This window comes from Mesocricetus auratus, unplaced genomic scaffold (genome assembly GCF_017639785.1).
Source record: "Mesocricetus auratus isolate SY011 unplaced genomic scaffold, BCM_Maur_2.0 Super-Scaffold_100013, whole genome shotgun sequence".
NCBI lineage: Eukaryota > Metazoa > Chordata > Mammalia > Rodentia > Cricetidae > Mesocricetus > Mesocricetus auratus.
In genome coordinates this window covers 75,331,406-75,347,314 of record NW_024429196.1, presented here as the reverse complement: position 1 = coordinate 75,347,314, position 15,909 = coordinate 75,331,406, and the positions used below count along the sequence as shown (strand labels likewise).

At 55.3% G+C, this 15,909-nt stretch overlaps 1 protein-coding gene across 4 annotated transcripts; it reads right to left on the bottom strand.

Annotated features, from left to right (window-relative positions):
• Window positions 1–203: 203 nt before the first annotated feature.
• Window positions 204–15,691, bottom strand: Grk6 (G protein-coupled receptor kinase 6). 4 transcript variants are annotated; one of them, XM_005078361.4, is made up of 16 exons: window positions 15,544–15,691; window positions 10,817–10,912; window positions 9,808–9,920; window positions 9,547–9,624; window positions 9,109–9,209; window positions 8,800–8,892; window positions 8,640–8,703; window positions 8,380–8,520; window positions 7,804–7,994; window positions 7,009–7,046; window positions 6,834–6,923; window positions 5,670–5,878; window positions 5,444–5,581; window positions 2,090–2,227; window positions 1,876–2,010; window positions 204–1,257 (listed from the first exon to the last, which is right to left on the bottom strand). In XM_005078361.4, exons 1-16 carry the CDS (start codon window positions 15,593–15,595, stop codon window positions 1,204–1,206), a joined length of 1,731 nt encoding a protein of 576 aa, XP_005078418.1. In that variant the 5' UTR covers window positions 15,596–15,691; the 3' UTR covers window positions 204–1,203. The 4 variants fall into 4 exon arrangements, with proteins under 4 accessions (XP_005078418.1, XP_040611968.1, XP_005078419.2 ...); XM_040756034.1 differs by lacking the exon at window positions 15,544–15,691 and adding an exon at window positions 13,709–13,727 and having other exon boundaries at window positions 204–1,259; XM_005078362.4 differs by lacking the exon at window positions 15,544–15,691 and having other exon boundaries at window positions 204–1,701.
• Window positions 15,692–15,909: the final 218 nt, after the last annotated feature.

Below are 15,909 nucleotides of genomic sequence, written 5' to 3'. Positions count from 1 at the left end.
CAGCAGGCCAAGTTGACACTGCCTCAGGGCTGGTGTTTCTCACAACAGCTCCCACCTGCCTGCAAAGTCCTGAGGACTCATGGGCTAGGGCAGCCTTAGCCCACTCCAGGTCCCTCTCAATCCCTTCTGACTGGGCCAAGAAAACAGGAGAATCCTTGAAACCCCAGAAATGATTGAAAAGAGAGACAAGCAGAGGGGCTGGCCAGGCTTGTGCTCAGACTGTATTCACACACAGACACGCGGCAGCTTACATTGGCTTTAAATATGGAAAAGCCAGGGCTTTATGGTCCCATGTTGTCCTGACAATAGCATCAGGTCAGCCCTCAGTCTGGGACATGCCAGGGCTAGGGTCGTACCCTACCCTCTTCACTGATACAATCAGCCCCACCCCCACCAGGCACACAAAATGAAGGTTGGATTATTGCTGGGCACATGTCTACTTTTATGAGGGATTCTGGAATGTTGGAGGGTTAATTCTAACCCCTCCTATGGCCTATGCTGGGGTACTTCTGAAAAAAATGTATCTTCAGGACACGACCCAGAAATAAGGAGTAATGTGCTCTGGGAGCTGGAAGGCAGGTGACCCTTCTTGTGGTCTGATGGGTCCCAGGCAGTTCAGTCTGTGGTTACACTGTGGTCCAGGCCTACAGGATACCCAGCCCCCATTTCCAGCTCTGACAAATGCTGAGAAAAAGCGGCAGCACTGGGCAGCCAGAAGGTGGTGACCCAAGTCCATGGGAGGCAGGCACAGGTCTCATTGGAGGTTGTGGTGACCGGTGCAACGCTGGGGTCAGAGGTCTCACCTGGCCTGACTCTGCTCATCTGGACTCAGCCAGGAAGCCTAGTTTGGCACTGGCTCCTCTGCCAGCTCCTGGCTCTTCCAGGCAGGGCGAGGTGCCCTGGGGTGCCAGGTCCAGGGTGGAATTAAGAACGCTCTGGTAGCTATATACATTCGTACAAATACATAAATACACAGAGCCCCGAGCTCCACAGAGAAGAGCGAAGGGACGCACCTTTGTCCCAAGATGGCCCAGGCCTTGTCAAACTCAGCTGGGCCGGGGTTGAGGACACTGGGGACAGTTCCGGCTGTGTTCCCCAGGCCACAGCTTGAGTGGACAATGGGGATCACCACTGTGCAAAACTGTAAACGTCACTGAGAGTAGCTGCTACCGCCAACCACCGGTGGGGGCCTCTGCCTGGGGACTAGAGGCGGGTGGGGAGCTCTTCCTCACTGTCGCTGCAGTTTCCACAGCAATCCTGGAGGGACAGGGGAGACATGAAGGGAGAGAGGCACAGCGGGTGCTGTTAGTCACCATGAAGGCTGACCACGGCCAGTACCATGCCCAGAAAGGGGCTGTGGGGACCCCACAAGTTTTAGAGTAGCAGCTCGGGTCAAACACGGGTGGTGTCAGGGTACAGCTTCTCAGCGACAGATTGAAGTAAGGCTAGGGATCTCCCAGATCTGCCGAGCAAGGCCTTTGTCCATCCCCTGGACAGACTCGGGCAGGGGAGGCAGATGCTAAGTAGGGTTAGCAGCTTGAAGGGGTCAGGGAGCGGGGAAGCGAGCAGCGGGGAGGGAGCGGGTAAGGAGGGCACCAGACTTCTTTCTCCTACATCTCGCCTCTGCCATGGAAGGGCTGCCTGGGGCTCCCCACGGTCAGGCAGCAAGGCCACCCCATGAGGAGCCCACACTGCTCACCTCTGGAAAGAGAAAAGAGGCCATGAGACCAGCCAGGCGTGGGGGACAGGCAGGAACGAGGCACCTCAGGAAGGGCTGGAGGACGCTCACTCCCAGTGTAGGGACACCAGCCCTGCCTCCCACCCACTGTCCCCATGGAGCAGGTAGGGCACAGGGTAGCCTCGCACAGGCCTTACCTGGCGACTGAAGAGTCTCTGCAGCAGTCCCTTCTTGGGGGGTGCAGGTGGCTGGCCCTTCCAGTCCAGGTCTGGGGGAACTGACCCATCCAGCCGAAAGACATTCAGTTCCTGGAAGCACTCAGTCTCCACCATCTACCCAGGAACAGGCAGCTGTGAGGGGGGCCCCAGGGATGCCCCCCGGGAACCCACCCACCTGCAGGGTAGTCCCTACCTCATTCTGCCAGGGGATGGACACACTGCCCGTGGCAAACTTGTGGTAGAAGTCTTGATCGGTGGGCTCCAGATCCACACCTTTAACTGTAGAGAACTGCTCGATGTCCAGAACATCCTTGCAGTAAATAGCCTGGGGCTGGGGGTGACAGAGGGAGCAGTCAGGAGGCCTCCATCTCAGCCACCATTGACCTGGATCTGCCCTTATACCTGCAGCTCCTTGACAGGGAGAGCAGCAGGATGCCGCATGCATGCTCAGCCCAGCACCCCCTTATTTCTGAGGCACTTTTCACCTCTGTAGCCTAGGGCCATGACCCTTGGCTGTGCAGTGACTGGAGGAGGCTGTGCACAGGCAGGCCCGCTGCTAGGCAGCTTGTACGGGAATGCCGGGGTATGTGGCTAGGGCCGGGGTGGGAAGGGGAGTACTGCTCCCTATAGGGACTGGAGGGGTCTCCACTCTAGAATGCCCAGTACTGGAATGTTTCTCCCAACAACTTCCCAGTTCCTCCTGGGAGCTGGCCTCTGCATTTGAAGGTCACTTCTTTTCTATCTCTACAATGCTATCAAAATCTTACCACAAAGGAAGTCGATGAAAACACTGTCACGGGGCTAGAGGTGCAGAGCACATCTCAGTATGTCTGAGCCCTGGGTTCCATGCCCAGCACACACACTCTCTACCAACCTACCTACTGATACACACACTATCGTGACCATCCTGGAAAAGCCCGGAGCTCCCCACAAGATATAACATATATGACTATAATTTTACATCAATACATGTACTGAGGCGGAGAGAATGCTCGAGTCTGCGCGTTCCAGTTCCAAACTGCAAAAGTCACACAACGGGACCTCATCTCAAAATTAGATAGCATTATTCCTGATAGCCCTACCCCCCCAAAATACCCTCATGTCCACTATGAATAAAATTTATATCCACGTAATAGAATATTATTCAGCTTTTAAAAATGAATGGCATATTTTTTTTTTTTTGGTTTTTCGAGACAGGGTTTCTCTGTGGCTTTGGAGGCTGTCCTGGAACTCACTCTGTAGACCAGGCTGGCCTCGAACTCACAGAGATCCACCTGCCTCTGCCTCCTGAGTGATGGGATTAAAGGCATGCGCCACCAACGCCTGGCTAGAGGTCTCCATTCTTATATCTCCCAAATGCTGGAATTAAGAGCTCTGAACCCTAACCTAATGGGCATAAGCTTTGTTTTGGTTCTGGAGCCTGGTGAAAACACTCTGACTTTATGTGATAATCACATGACTCTCAATTGAACTGCAGACTTTACATGGGTTAGCTGTGAATCCCAATAGTTGTTAAAAATGTATTGTCAGCTGGGCATGAAAGCACACGCCTTTAGTCACAGCACTCGGGGCACAGGCAGGTGGATCTCTGAATTTAAGGCCAGCGTGGTCTACAGAGTGAGTTCCAGGACAGCCAGGGCTACACAGAGAAAGCATGTCCCCCCCAAAAACAAAACAACAACCAAAAACAGTCTAGGCCAGGTGCACGCCTTTAATCCCAGCACTCGGGAGGCAGAGGCAAGTGGATCTCTGTGAGTTCGAGACCAGCCTGGTCTACAGAGTGAGTTCCAGGACAGCCTCCAAAGCCACAGAGAAACCCTGTCTCAAAAAAAACCAAAAACCAAACCAAAAACAACAACAACAAAAACACAGTCAAGTGCTTGCACAGAGGTTAAAAGCTTGCACTGCTCTCCCAGGGGATCTGACACCTCTGGCCTCCACAGACTCCTGAATTCATATACCCACAGAGATACACATGCAGACTTAAAAAAAAAAAAAAACAACAAAACAAAATCCACAGGACTGGAAAGATGGCTCAGAGGTTAAGAGCACTTACTGCTCTTCCAGAGGTCCTGAGTTCAATTCTCAGCAACCAAACACATGGCAGCTCAGACCCATCTGTAATAAGATTTGATGCCCTCTTCTGGCCTGCAGACATACATGCAGACAGAATACTGTACACATAATAAATAAATCATAAAAAAGTGTTGTTGGGCTTGCTTTTTCTTCTACTGTTTCTAACGTTAAGTTCCAAGCCCCTGACTTTATTAGAACAATGGCAGGCAGTGTGACGTTAAGCTCCAAGACCCTGACTTTATTTGAACAATGGCAGGCAGTGACTGTTTCCGGGTGAGGGGAGCAGCAGAGAGAGTGAGAATTAACTGGAACAGCAGCTCCAGCCTGAGGCAGCAGATAAAGTCGGACCTGCTGGGTTCAAGTGTCAGCTCACTGACAGTGCTCGACCTCTCGGTGGGTGAGGTCTACCAGGAGAGCCATCGCTCAGGCCCCTCCCTGGCTCTCATCTCCTCTATGCCCCACTCCCACACCTCACATCAGGGTGAACCCCCAAAAGGCATCCTGCCACCCTTAGAACATGGCATGGTTCCCACTCTGCACATACGGTTCTAGTCACATTGGCCTCATAGATGCTGTTCCACATCCCCAGGCTCCGGGGCTACAGTGCCTGCCTGGAATGCTCATGTCCTCAGACCTTGGCATGATTCTCTCCTCAATTCTACTTACGCAGCAGCTTCTCAGAGAGTATCCTGTCTAAAGAGACTACACCCCTTACAGCTGCCTTCCTAGCCTACTCTCTTTCCCCCAGCTCTCAGGACCACCCCAAAGCTCTCCTTGTTGCTGGTTATTTTGGTGTCTCCATTAGAGCATAAGGCTAGGCCTGGCTCCGTGGACCTCATTATCTCAAGGCCTGACATACACGGAATTCAAGTATTTGTTGTTGTTGTTTTTTTCGTTTTTTGATTTTTTGAGGTAGGGTTTCTCCAAGGCTTTTGGCAAGTATTTGTTAAATGTATAAACACATGTGGTTGACAACCACCAAGTGGACCCAGTCTCCACAAACCAGTGGGAAGGAGGCAATTTCCCATTGGGCCGGAAGGCATGTGATCCAAGTGTCCTGTGAGTCTCTTCAGCAAACAGTTTCAGAGTTTTATCTCAAGTTCTTGAACAAGAGTTGCTCTCTGTCCACTGGGTTGCAGGCTAGCTGAGATGTGAGCCTGAGCTACTAGGCCACTCCCTGGGAAAAGATGCCTGCCACCGAAGACTAACCAATCACAGAACAGACAGGAATCAAGGTCCTGTACTGCTCCTGGGGCATCCCCATGTCCCCACTCGTCCCAACTGTACTAAAGCGCACACTATGTGCACACATGCACACATACACAAACACTCATACACAGACTTTTTAGAGGGCAGCCCAAACCATTAGATGGGTTTTCCAAAATCTGCACAGAAAGTGACCTGGCCACTGCTCCACAGCCCCCTGCATCCTGGCTTGTCCAGGTCATTAACAAGGGTGAGTAGGACTTACATCAGGCTTAAAAGGTGGTTCCAGCATTCCAGCTCCCAGCCGCTTGAAATTCAGTCTCTTAAAAAGGGGGTGCTCCTTTACCTCCCGGGCACCACCTCCACGGCATCCCAGGCGCTCAGCAGGGTCCTTACTGAGAAGCTGTAGCAGGGCAGAGGTGGCTGGGGTACCTTTGAATGGCTGAGGGGTCCCCAGCTCCAGCCCGGCCAGGCAAGCCTACAGCTCGTACCTGAGAACAGAGGGAGCGCGCCTGGGGGGAAAAGTGCTCTGAGTACTCCTCGGGGACCTCCTTGACCAGCCTCTCTACTTCCTCCCGCTTGATCTTCTTCTTCCTCTGCTGGAACGGAGACTGGCCTGCAATCATCTCAAACAGGAGGCAGCCGAGCGCCCACCAGTCAGGACTGAACGTGTACCGCTCATTTTTTACCACCTCCGGAGCTGGGCAGGGGAACACGAGTCAGGGCTGGGTGCGTAGTGAGGAACGGAGCCCCTAAGCCCCAGAAGCAAAACGCAGGGGATCAGTTCAAACACCCACTGGCAAGGCAGGGGCCTCAGCCGCATAAGAAACCACGTGTCATCAATGCAAGCTGATGTGGCCCTGAAGGGGGTGAGAGTCACTCCAAGCGTCCCCAAGGCCGACTGTTCTGGGTTTTCTGTTTTGTTTTTCAAGAACCAATTGTTCTTTGTTTTCGGTGCTGGAGTTTTTGAACACAGGACCACACAGGTCAGGCAAGTACCCCATGAGCTACGTCAAACACACCCAGCCCAGAGCCCCAGCACTTTTTTTAACATGAGATTGTTTGGCTTATTAAATGTTGGCAACCGATTTATATTATTCTAAAAACAATTCAACTTCACAATTAATGTAGACAAAATCAGGACCATGTAGCGACCGATTAGTAACTTCTGGATTTCTCAGGGGATGGAAAGACCCATTTGCTGGTGTCTCCCACCTGCTCCTCCAGGAGCCAGCTCTGAGGAGGCTTCACAGTAGAAACAGAGGCTGAAAGACTGAAGCCCAAGACGGGGCCTACACTATGTCACACAGTCCACATGCTAGGCCTCTACTGCCTGTCTCTGGTGGCCATGTTATTCCAAGCATGGGTTGCTGCAGGGGACAATGGCCATGGATACATTTGGTTCTCTTAACCTTTACTCCAACAGGGCCCGCTCCCCCAGGTGCTCAGTAAGTGTCCAGCAAATGACTGGCAGGCATTTATAATGATTGGACCTGGCTAAGTCTTGGTCTCCTGATCCACAAAATAATAGCAGTAGCAGTGCTGGCATGGGCTACCTACTCCCTGAGGTGTCCCCACCCAGATACAGCAGGGGGAGGCCAGGCCCAGGCAGCAAGGAGACTAGGAGACTGGTGTACTAGGTCAAAGGGACTTACCCATGTAGCCCACAGTGCCCACACGGCCTTTGATGGTCTGGCCCTCAGGCACATGCACAGCCAGTCCCAGGTCAGAGATACGGATGTGGCCTGGGTAGGGGCGTTGAAGTAGGTGGGTTCACTGATAGGCCAGGCCTTCCCATCGCATCCCTCCCACCTGGGCCTTCTCACCCACCATGGTCATCCAGCAGGATGTTCTCTGGCTTTAGGTCCCTATGGGAGACAAAAGGTACCGTCAGATGCTGCCGTTTTCCAGGAAGCCAGAGCCAGTCTCTCCTAGCTCCAGTGTTTGCTGGGATCAGGTATGCAAGTTGAAGGGCTCGTTTGCTGCCAGGGGAGAAGAGCCCTGCTCTCCCACGAATACAGACAATTCGGGGGAGCAGGGTAAGGCCCTCCAGAGCCAGAACTTCTGGAACTTTCTAGGGAAGTGAGAAGTGGCTCCAATCCAAAGTGAGGACTCCCACCCAGTGGGGGGGGACCCATCTGGGGGAGGGGATCCCTGGAGATCATCCTTGGACTCCTTCACCCCTGATGTTGAAGCTCCCTTCCCCTGGTGGCCAACTCTACCTTCTCAGTCACATGAGGCTACTCTTCCATCCCCTCAGAGGCCCGTTGTGAGGCTCAGACGAAAGCGTCACCCATAACCACAGCTCTCTACTACTGAGCCCACCTGCAAGGCAGGAATGATGCTCTCCCAGAAAGAGAGTTCATGTGGGAAGCATGGAGCTGACTCGCTCAAGGTCACACAGAGAAGGGTGACAAAAATCAGAATTCACACGTGTCAGCGAATGCGGGTAAGTGTGTGCCTGGAGTCAGTGCTGGCTTGTGGTTAGACAGACCTCCACACGCTATCCTGTGCCGAACCGTCAAGCATGATAGTCAGCCTTAGCTGCCGCTGCTCTACATCACTGCTGCCCCTGCCCAGGAAGGACCAAGTCCTGGAACAGCCTTCCAAGAAGCTCAGCCCCACCTGTAGACAATGCGCTCCCGGTGCAGATCCTCCAGGCCACAGCAGATCTCGGCAGCATAGAAGACAGCACGTGCCTCAGGGAAGCCAGCCTGGCCCATGTGGTAGATGTGGAACTTGAGGTCACCTCCATTCATCAATGTCAGCACGAGGCACAGTGCATCCTTCGTCTCATAGGCGTAGGCTAAGCTCACCTGTGCTCAGGAGAAAAACCTTCAGGAGGAGCTGCGGGGGATGCCTGGGCGTTCTCCCCGTGTGTGTGTGTGTGTGTGTGTGTGTGTGTGTGTGTGTGTGTGTGTACGCACGTGTGTGTGTGTACGCACGTGTGTGTGTGTGTGTGTGTGTGTGTGTGTACGCACGTGTGTGTGCTCATGGCAGCCACCCAAACAATCCTGTGTGCCACCCCTCCGGGCTCAGCAGGCTCCCTGACCTGGAATAGCACTCCACCTTCTCAGGCACTGCCAGGGCAGGAAGGGACAGGGCAGCGCAGTCCCTTTGGCAACAGGGAGGGACTTCAGCCAGTGGGTGGGGAACGCAGACAACAGTGTGACAAAGGGAAGGGACTCCTTGTGTACTTACTACAAACCTACTGTTCACTTTTTCCAGGATCTGCTTCTCATTGAGCGCCATGGCCTCCCCTTTCCGCTTCTTGATTCGTTTCTTCTCCAGTTTCTTGCATGCGTACATCTTGCCTGTTGCCCGAACCTGGCAGGCACACACCTGTAGCCAGGGTGGACAGGAACACATGAGGGTCAGCCATGCTCTTGCTGAGGTGGGAGGGTCCAAGTCTGTTGTACCCCATCTAGTGTACTGTGCAAAGGCATCAGGCGGCCACTCACCTCCCCAAAGCCACCTTTGCCCAGGACGCGGTATTGCCTAAAGGTGTTTTTGGTCACCGGCTGCCTAGAGACAACAGTCCAAGAAACAAACATTTGAGCAGGTGTTCCCACAAGGAAACCCCCACCTTGGCCACCCCAGTCTGGCCCTGGAGGAGCGCACCTTTCCAGCCACTTCCACTGCAGAAACCGGTTGAAGTAGATGCTGTCGAGGTAGTCAGCAAAGGGGCCCATGCTCAGGTACTCGTGGGTCAGCCTGTTGAGAAGGGACCGGCCCACAGGGTAAGTCCCCAGCAAGCCCAATCTCGGCCCGGAGGCCCAGGCTCCCATCGCATGTCTGATCAGCCCACACAGCGACTCCCTTGTCCCTTACCATCTCCTCACGACCACACTGACACACAAAGGACAGGGAGAGGAGCTGACCAGCCCCATTCCCTAGCTCAATTCCGGATGTGTGGGCATGGGGCCTCACCGGGTCAGCTCCTGGAAGAGGTCCTTGCAGGGTCCCTGCTCCAGCCGCTGGGCACAGTTACTCACCAGCTGTCGGGGGACGTCAGGGATGAGGTCAGGACCCTAAGGACAGACCACAGACGGGTCAATGCAGAGGGCTTCCTCGGACAGCTGCCTGCTCCCAAGGCAACACTGCCAGCCGTCTGTGGGTGCCAAGGGCGGCTGTGGCTGGGTAGTGCACTGGCTGTCTCTTTGCTGAACTCCCTTCCCCCCTCCCTCTCGAGACAGGGTAAGACAGCCACTGGCAGGCTGCCTGACCCGAGCTCAGCCAAATCCCTGGGCTCCGTGCCCATGGTGCTGCCTGGAACAGGTCCAAGGCACTTGCTGCCCAGGCTGTGGTCACTCCTCTGCCTGACGTCACTGCCCGGGCTATGGTCACTCTCCATCACAGCTCACTCACCGTGTGGCTCAGAAAATTCTGCATTAGTCGCCGCCCACATGCCTTCCGTTTCTCATCTGGGGTCACTTCATACTCAGCCTGCAGGGCAAGAAGCAAAGAAGCTTGCGGCTAGGAGGAGTGAGGGGGGGTGGCCAGGAGGAGTGACAGACAGACGGGGAGGGGGGAGGGGCAGTGGCCAGGAGGAGTGACAGTGGGGGGGGTGGCCAGGAGCTCTGCCGGCCCCCAGTGCTGGGTTGGGCCCTGGCGGGGCGGGACACTCACCACCCCATCCAGGAAGGCAGTACAGCGGGTCAGCTCAGGCCTCGTGGCGCAGAACTCACGAAATAACAGACGCCCAATGGGCTGACGCTCACAAAGGCTGTGGTAGTCACGCTCTGCAGGCCAACAGGGGAGCTGCTGGGTCACAGACTCAGAAATCTTTGGCGGGGCACTCTGGTTTACACCCCCACATCTGGGATCCACTAACTTCGAGGCCCAAGAGTGGTCGTAGCCATTACCCCCTTCAGAACCCTCATTGCAATCCTCAGGCAGGCACCACTGACACCCCAATGTACCTTGGGGGTTATGGGACCCAGAGAGGTTGATTAATTCAACTCTGTGGCACAGAGCCAGGAGTCTGGACTCCAGAGGCTAGGTCCCTGATTCAGAGTAGCATGTCACAGTTCTGGGGTTGGGTGTGGTCTTGTGTGGTTCCGGCCCAGCCCAGCCCAGCCCAGCCCAAATCTACACCTGCTGCCTGCCTGGCGAAAGTGTGAGAGGAAGCTGTGGCTTCCGCTGCTCTCAGCTGGGCTCCTTCCCAAGCGGGGCACATTTTACCCACATGCAGCCATCAGCAGGGGCCTGGGACACCTTGGGTACTGCTCAGATCCTCCCCCAGGAAACAGGAATGGGAATGGGAACCCTTCTAGAAATACCCAGATCACACTGCTCTAGCTTAGATGGGTGCCCTCAGCTCTGGCCCGGATGAGGCTCATAAGCACAGGCCTGGCGTTCCAAACTGTTGGCCCCAGGCTGCCTTCCTTCCTGCAGCCCCGCCCCGCCTCCGCCTGCCCGTGCCCACTCCACCGACACCAGTCAGTACTGAGGCTCTGCTCTCCACCCTTTCCAAACCCAGGAAGTGAAACTGGGCTGATCAAGTAATCTCAGCCTTTCTGGGCACCGGACACACCCTCCCCCACGGTGCCCTGTGACCCAGGGCAAGGTCTGGAAAGGTCCTCACGGGCAGACCCCCAGTCCGCTCTGGCAGTGCGGGGCGTCACCTACGCCTCACCAAGGCTGAGTCGCAGCTCCTCACACTGGCTGATGTGCGGGAACTGCAGCATCTGGCGCCATTTCTTGCTTTTGCCTTTTCGATTCCCACCACCACCTGCAAGAGCAACCAGGAGCCGGATCGCACTGGGGTCCTGCGCGACCACACACTCCAGCACGCACTCACAACCAGGAGCCGGATCGCACTGGGGTCCTGCGCGACCACACACTCCAGCACGCACTCACAACCAGGAGCCGGATCGCACTGGGGTCCTGCGCGACCACACACTCCAGCACGCACTCACAACCAGGAGCCGGATCGCACTGGGGTCCTGCGCGACCACACACTCCAGCACGCACTCACAACCAGGAGCCGCACTCACAACCAGGAGCCGGATCGCACTGGGGTCCTGCGCGACCACACACTCCAGCACGCACTCACAAGTTCCAGTACACACACGGTCCTTCTGGACACCCACGCGAAGGGCTCCCAGGATGAGAACCAAAAGGAACAGTGAGGACATTTCAGGTTTTCATTCACGCCCCTCACTCAGTAGGAACCCTGCAGGTTAAGAACATCGACAAGAGCTGGGCGTTCGTGGCGCACGCCTTTAATCACAGTGCTCAGGAGGCAGAGGCAGGTGGATTTCTGTGAGTTCAGGACAGCCAGAGCTATTACAAAGAGAAACCATGTCTGGAAAAACAACAACAACAACAAAAAAAGCAGGTAAGAAGCCAGGTAGTGGTGGTGCACACCTTTAACACCAGTGTTCAAGAAGCAGGTGGATGAGGCCAGCCTAGTCTACACTTTTTGGTTGTTCATTTCTTCTACTTAAAAAAATTTTTCTATTTAAATTAAGAACAAATTTTATTTTACATAGCAATCCCAGTTCTCTCTCCCTCCCATCCTCCCATAGGGGATCTTCAAAGTCTGTCACATCATTGTTTTTCAAGACAGGGTTTCTCTGTGTAGCCTTGGCTGTCCTGGAATGGACTCTATAGACAAGGCTGTCCTCGAACTCAAGAGAATCTGCCTGCCTCAGCCTCCTGAGATTAAAGGCATGCGGGACCCATGTTCTAGTAAAAGGCAAGTGGTCCAACTGGCAAGTTGGTTTCACCTTTTTTTTTAATTCATGTATTTTATGTATGAGCACTCTGTCTTCATGCACACCAGAAGGAATCTGATCCCATTGCAGATGGTAATGAGTCACCATGTGGTTGCTGGGAATTGAACTCAGGACCTCTGGAAGAGTAGTCAAGTGCTCTTAACCACTAAGCCATTTATCTCCAGCCCCTGGTCTACATTCTACACGTCAGTTCCAGGAAAGCCACGGCTACATAATGAGACCCTGGAGGAGGGGAGAGAGACAGAGAGAGGGAGAGAGACAGAGACAAGAGACGGAAGGAAGGGAGGGAGGGAGGGAGGGAGGGAGGGAGGGAGGGAGGGAGGGAGGGAGGGAGGAGCAAGCAAACAAAAAAGCAGACAGACAAAGACACCACGGTGGAGGGGGTCACTTAAAAGGCCAAGGCATGCCAGCCAGTGATCCTATGTGCATGGGACAGATTTGAGATACCATGGGCAGCCTAGACAACCTCCCAGGCCCCTTATACCAAGTGTTGCACCAGAACTATTTCCCTGGCCACAGCAATGTGGTATTAGAAAGGCTGGCACTCAGGCTGCCCCTACTCTCGCCCTGATGCTTGCCCAGCTGCTGGGACCACAATAGCAGCTGGGACACATCCAAAATCTGACAGGTAGATTAATGCTCTGCAGTTCCTATCCCAACCTGCAGAAACAGTGAGGAGTAGGAGAACTGGACTAGAAATTTGAAAAATAAAACTAAAAACAATAGGCTGGGGATGATGGTGCATGCCTTCAGTCTCAGCATCAGGGAGCAGAGGCAGGGTCTCTGGTCTACATAGTGAGTTCCAGGACAGCCAGGACTATATAGGCAAGGTCTCAAAAAACAACTAACCAAATAAAACCCCACACTGCAGGAACACTGAGCATGTCAGTGAGGGAACACATGTGTGTTTGGGACCCAAATCTGAAACTCCAACCCATACTTCTGGCCTTCACTGCATCACCCACACCACTCAGTGTTCCTGGGACTGCCAGAGGCACTAGGGAGCTGAGTGGGAGAGACTGCGTGTCCACCTCTCAGTGGGGTTGTGGAAAGAGGCAAGACCCAGCTCCAACTCACTGACAACCTTAGGCAATCAGTCTCACTTGCCTGGCCTCAGTTTCCCCAGCAGGGTCTCCACCTGACCCAGTGTAAGTAGTGTAGGAGAAGCTGACTTCTGGGAAAGGGGGGTAGGGCTGGGTCCCCATGGGTTCCCCGAGGAAGGAGGAAGTACTGCAGTGTCCCCTTGAGAAACCCTCCGGTGGCCCTGCCACACCGCCTGTGCCTGTGTGCCCCACAGCCATTGCTTCACTGCAAGTGAGCAAGAGATCTCCACTCACTAGCCTATGGCAAGGCCTCCCCAGAAGTGGAACTCCTCACACTCCCCCTCCACCCAGGTCCCTCACCCAAGCCTCCATTCGCTGGCCTCCCCCAGAAGTCACTTCCTCCTCTCCCTCCTCCCAGCTCTATCAAGGCAAGAGCAAAAAGTCACATGCAAATATCCCGTCCTAGAACTGGCTGCCAATCTGTGGGGCTCCTCTCTACCCAACCCTGCCCTGCCCTGCCCTCCGGTGTGCCTCTGGCACCTGGGGAAGGAAGAAAACCCAGGTGAGGGTGCCCCCAGGGTCATCCCACCTAACCAAAATCCCACAAGCTCATGAGAAAGCCAACTGTCTGAGTGGCGAATTCAGAGCCTTATCATGACGCGGGAGGGAATTCAACCCCAACCCCCAAATTCAAGTTCCTTACCCACCTCTAACATGACTAGCATTCGTTAAAAGCCAACTGACCTCTGATCCTAGCACTTGCGACGAAGAAGCAGGATGAACTCTGAGTTCGAGGCCAGCCTGTGGTCTACATAGAAAGTCCCGTGTAAGCCAAGATTATCTAGGGAGACCGGCTCAAAAACAGAATCAGCACACAACTGTATACATATAACACAGGTTTCCCAACTGCTAGGGTCTCTGGAAACTTGGAAAGCTGGCTGCAAACTGTGAGCTTTTGTGTGAAATGATTCTAACAGAACCTTGGGTAGAAGACTCCACGACAATGAGGCTTTCCTTAGAACACACACATACACATATGATCGATGATGTTGAGGGGTAGCAAGCAGGGCAAAAGCCTTGCTGGGATGCATAGGGGTGGGGGTCGCAGCCAGTTCAGAGTACGGTCCTCTAGGTGAGGCTCTGGTCCCCACTATGGCCAAGCCATCCTGTGCCTCACCCAAGATCCGACAAAGCCTATACACAGGTGCCCACAGAGTCTGGCCCAGCAAGGCAATGCCCTTAGGGGGCCTAAGGCCTGAATTGGCTATCCCTAGGAAGTGAGGCCTGGCCCCAGCTCTCCTTACCCCTCCTCCCTGACTGGCTGGATGACGAGGCAGAACAGAATCTGCAGATGCCCCCAGAGGCTGAGAGGAAGGCCCAGCCCCTGAGCTTGATAAGGGACAGGAGATAAGATAGCCTCCCTTGGGCACTAGGGACCCAGGCTGCCTATCCCATTTCCAGGCAACACCTCCCTGGGTGTGACACTGCACCGAGTAGGCAGAGGACATCAGATGCTGCACCACACCGGGTGGGGGCTTCCCTGAGGTGGCCATAGACTCTACTGGGTACCTTTTGTCCGAAGCCTGGGTCAGTTACAATCTTGCTGGGTAAGCTGGGGTTAGTCGTTGGCTGCTTTGAGCCTCAGTTTCCCACCTGTAACCTGATACAGAACAGTGAAGCTAACGACTCTCTCAGCCTGGAAGCCCATCAAAAGGTGGAAAACTGTCACTATGATCCTGGAGTTCTAAATGGGAGAATCTTGCTCAATGTCCGTTCCCCCCAGCGCCCTGGACAGAGTGGGGCAGTATGTCGCTGAGGTAGTGTGGCAGTGAGTTTAATGTCTGGTACTGTGTCACCAGGACCCTCACAGAGCAGGTGCAAGTGAACGTCTGGAGTGAAAGCAATAAGGCGCTACTCGGAAGCATATCCATGTGCACGCACACTAATTCCACAAGACTGGTTTCCCAGCCAGGCCTTTCAGTTTCAACAGCCCAGGACCACGGTCCCATTTATTTCTTTGTGCGTCTGCCCTAACAGGTCACCGGCTTGCTGGATGAATGCAAAAACCGTTGCCCATTCACCCGTTTTTAGTGTCCAGAGTCCCCTAGTGAGTGGCGGTTCTGTTGGTAATGTAGGTATCCACAAGTTTCCCCATGTCGGTTGGGCTGTCTGTGCAAAGGCTTGGTTCATTCATTCTCCAATCTTTACAGATTATCAACTTTGCGCTGTTCAGGGCATCCGGGCCTGGGGCACGTGGGGCACCTTCCTGACTCTCACCTAGAAGGCCTCAGACACACGCTCCTGGGGCTCACGTCCCACTTTTCCTCTTCCTTCCCTTTCTCCATCACCCCCCACACGCCCGCCGCGACGCCCGCGGCGCGACCCCCGCCCCTCTTGGGCCCCTGGTTCCGGGGGCAGGTGCGGGGGACAGGCCGGAAGGGCTCGTGCCTGCGCTAAGAGTCCGGGTGCAGACTCCAGGGCACGAGGGGGAGCTGGGGCCCGGGCGCCCCGTGGAGCTCGGAGGTCGCGCGCCCGCGATCCCCGCACCCGGGCCCGGCCGCCCGCCTGCCCGGCCTCACCTTCCCGGGCCTTGAGTAGCACCGTGTTCGCTACGATGTTCTCGAGCTCCATGGGCTGCAGCGCCGCCCGGCCCGCCGGGCCGCGCCGCCGGCCGGGACCGCCCGCGAGAGCCGGGGCCGATGGCGATCGGCGCGGCTCGGCTCGGCTCGGCTCGACTGACCGCGCCGCGGCCTCCCGGGCCTCCCCGGCCTCCCCGGCCGCCGCCGCCCGCCGCGCACTCTGCGCCCCTCCCGGGCCACCGGCACCGCCCCGCCCAGCCCCGCCCTCTGTTTACTTGGCTCGGTCAATAGGCGAGCGGACGCTCCCCGCGCCGGACTTCTATTGGTCAGCCTCTTCGCCCTGCCCCGCCCACGGAGCCGGGAACT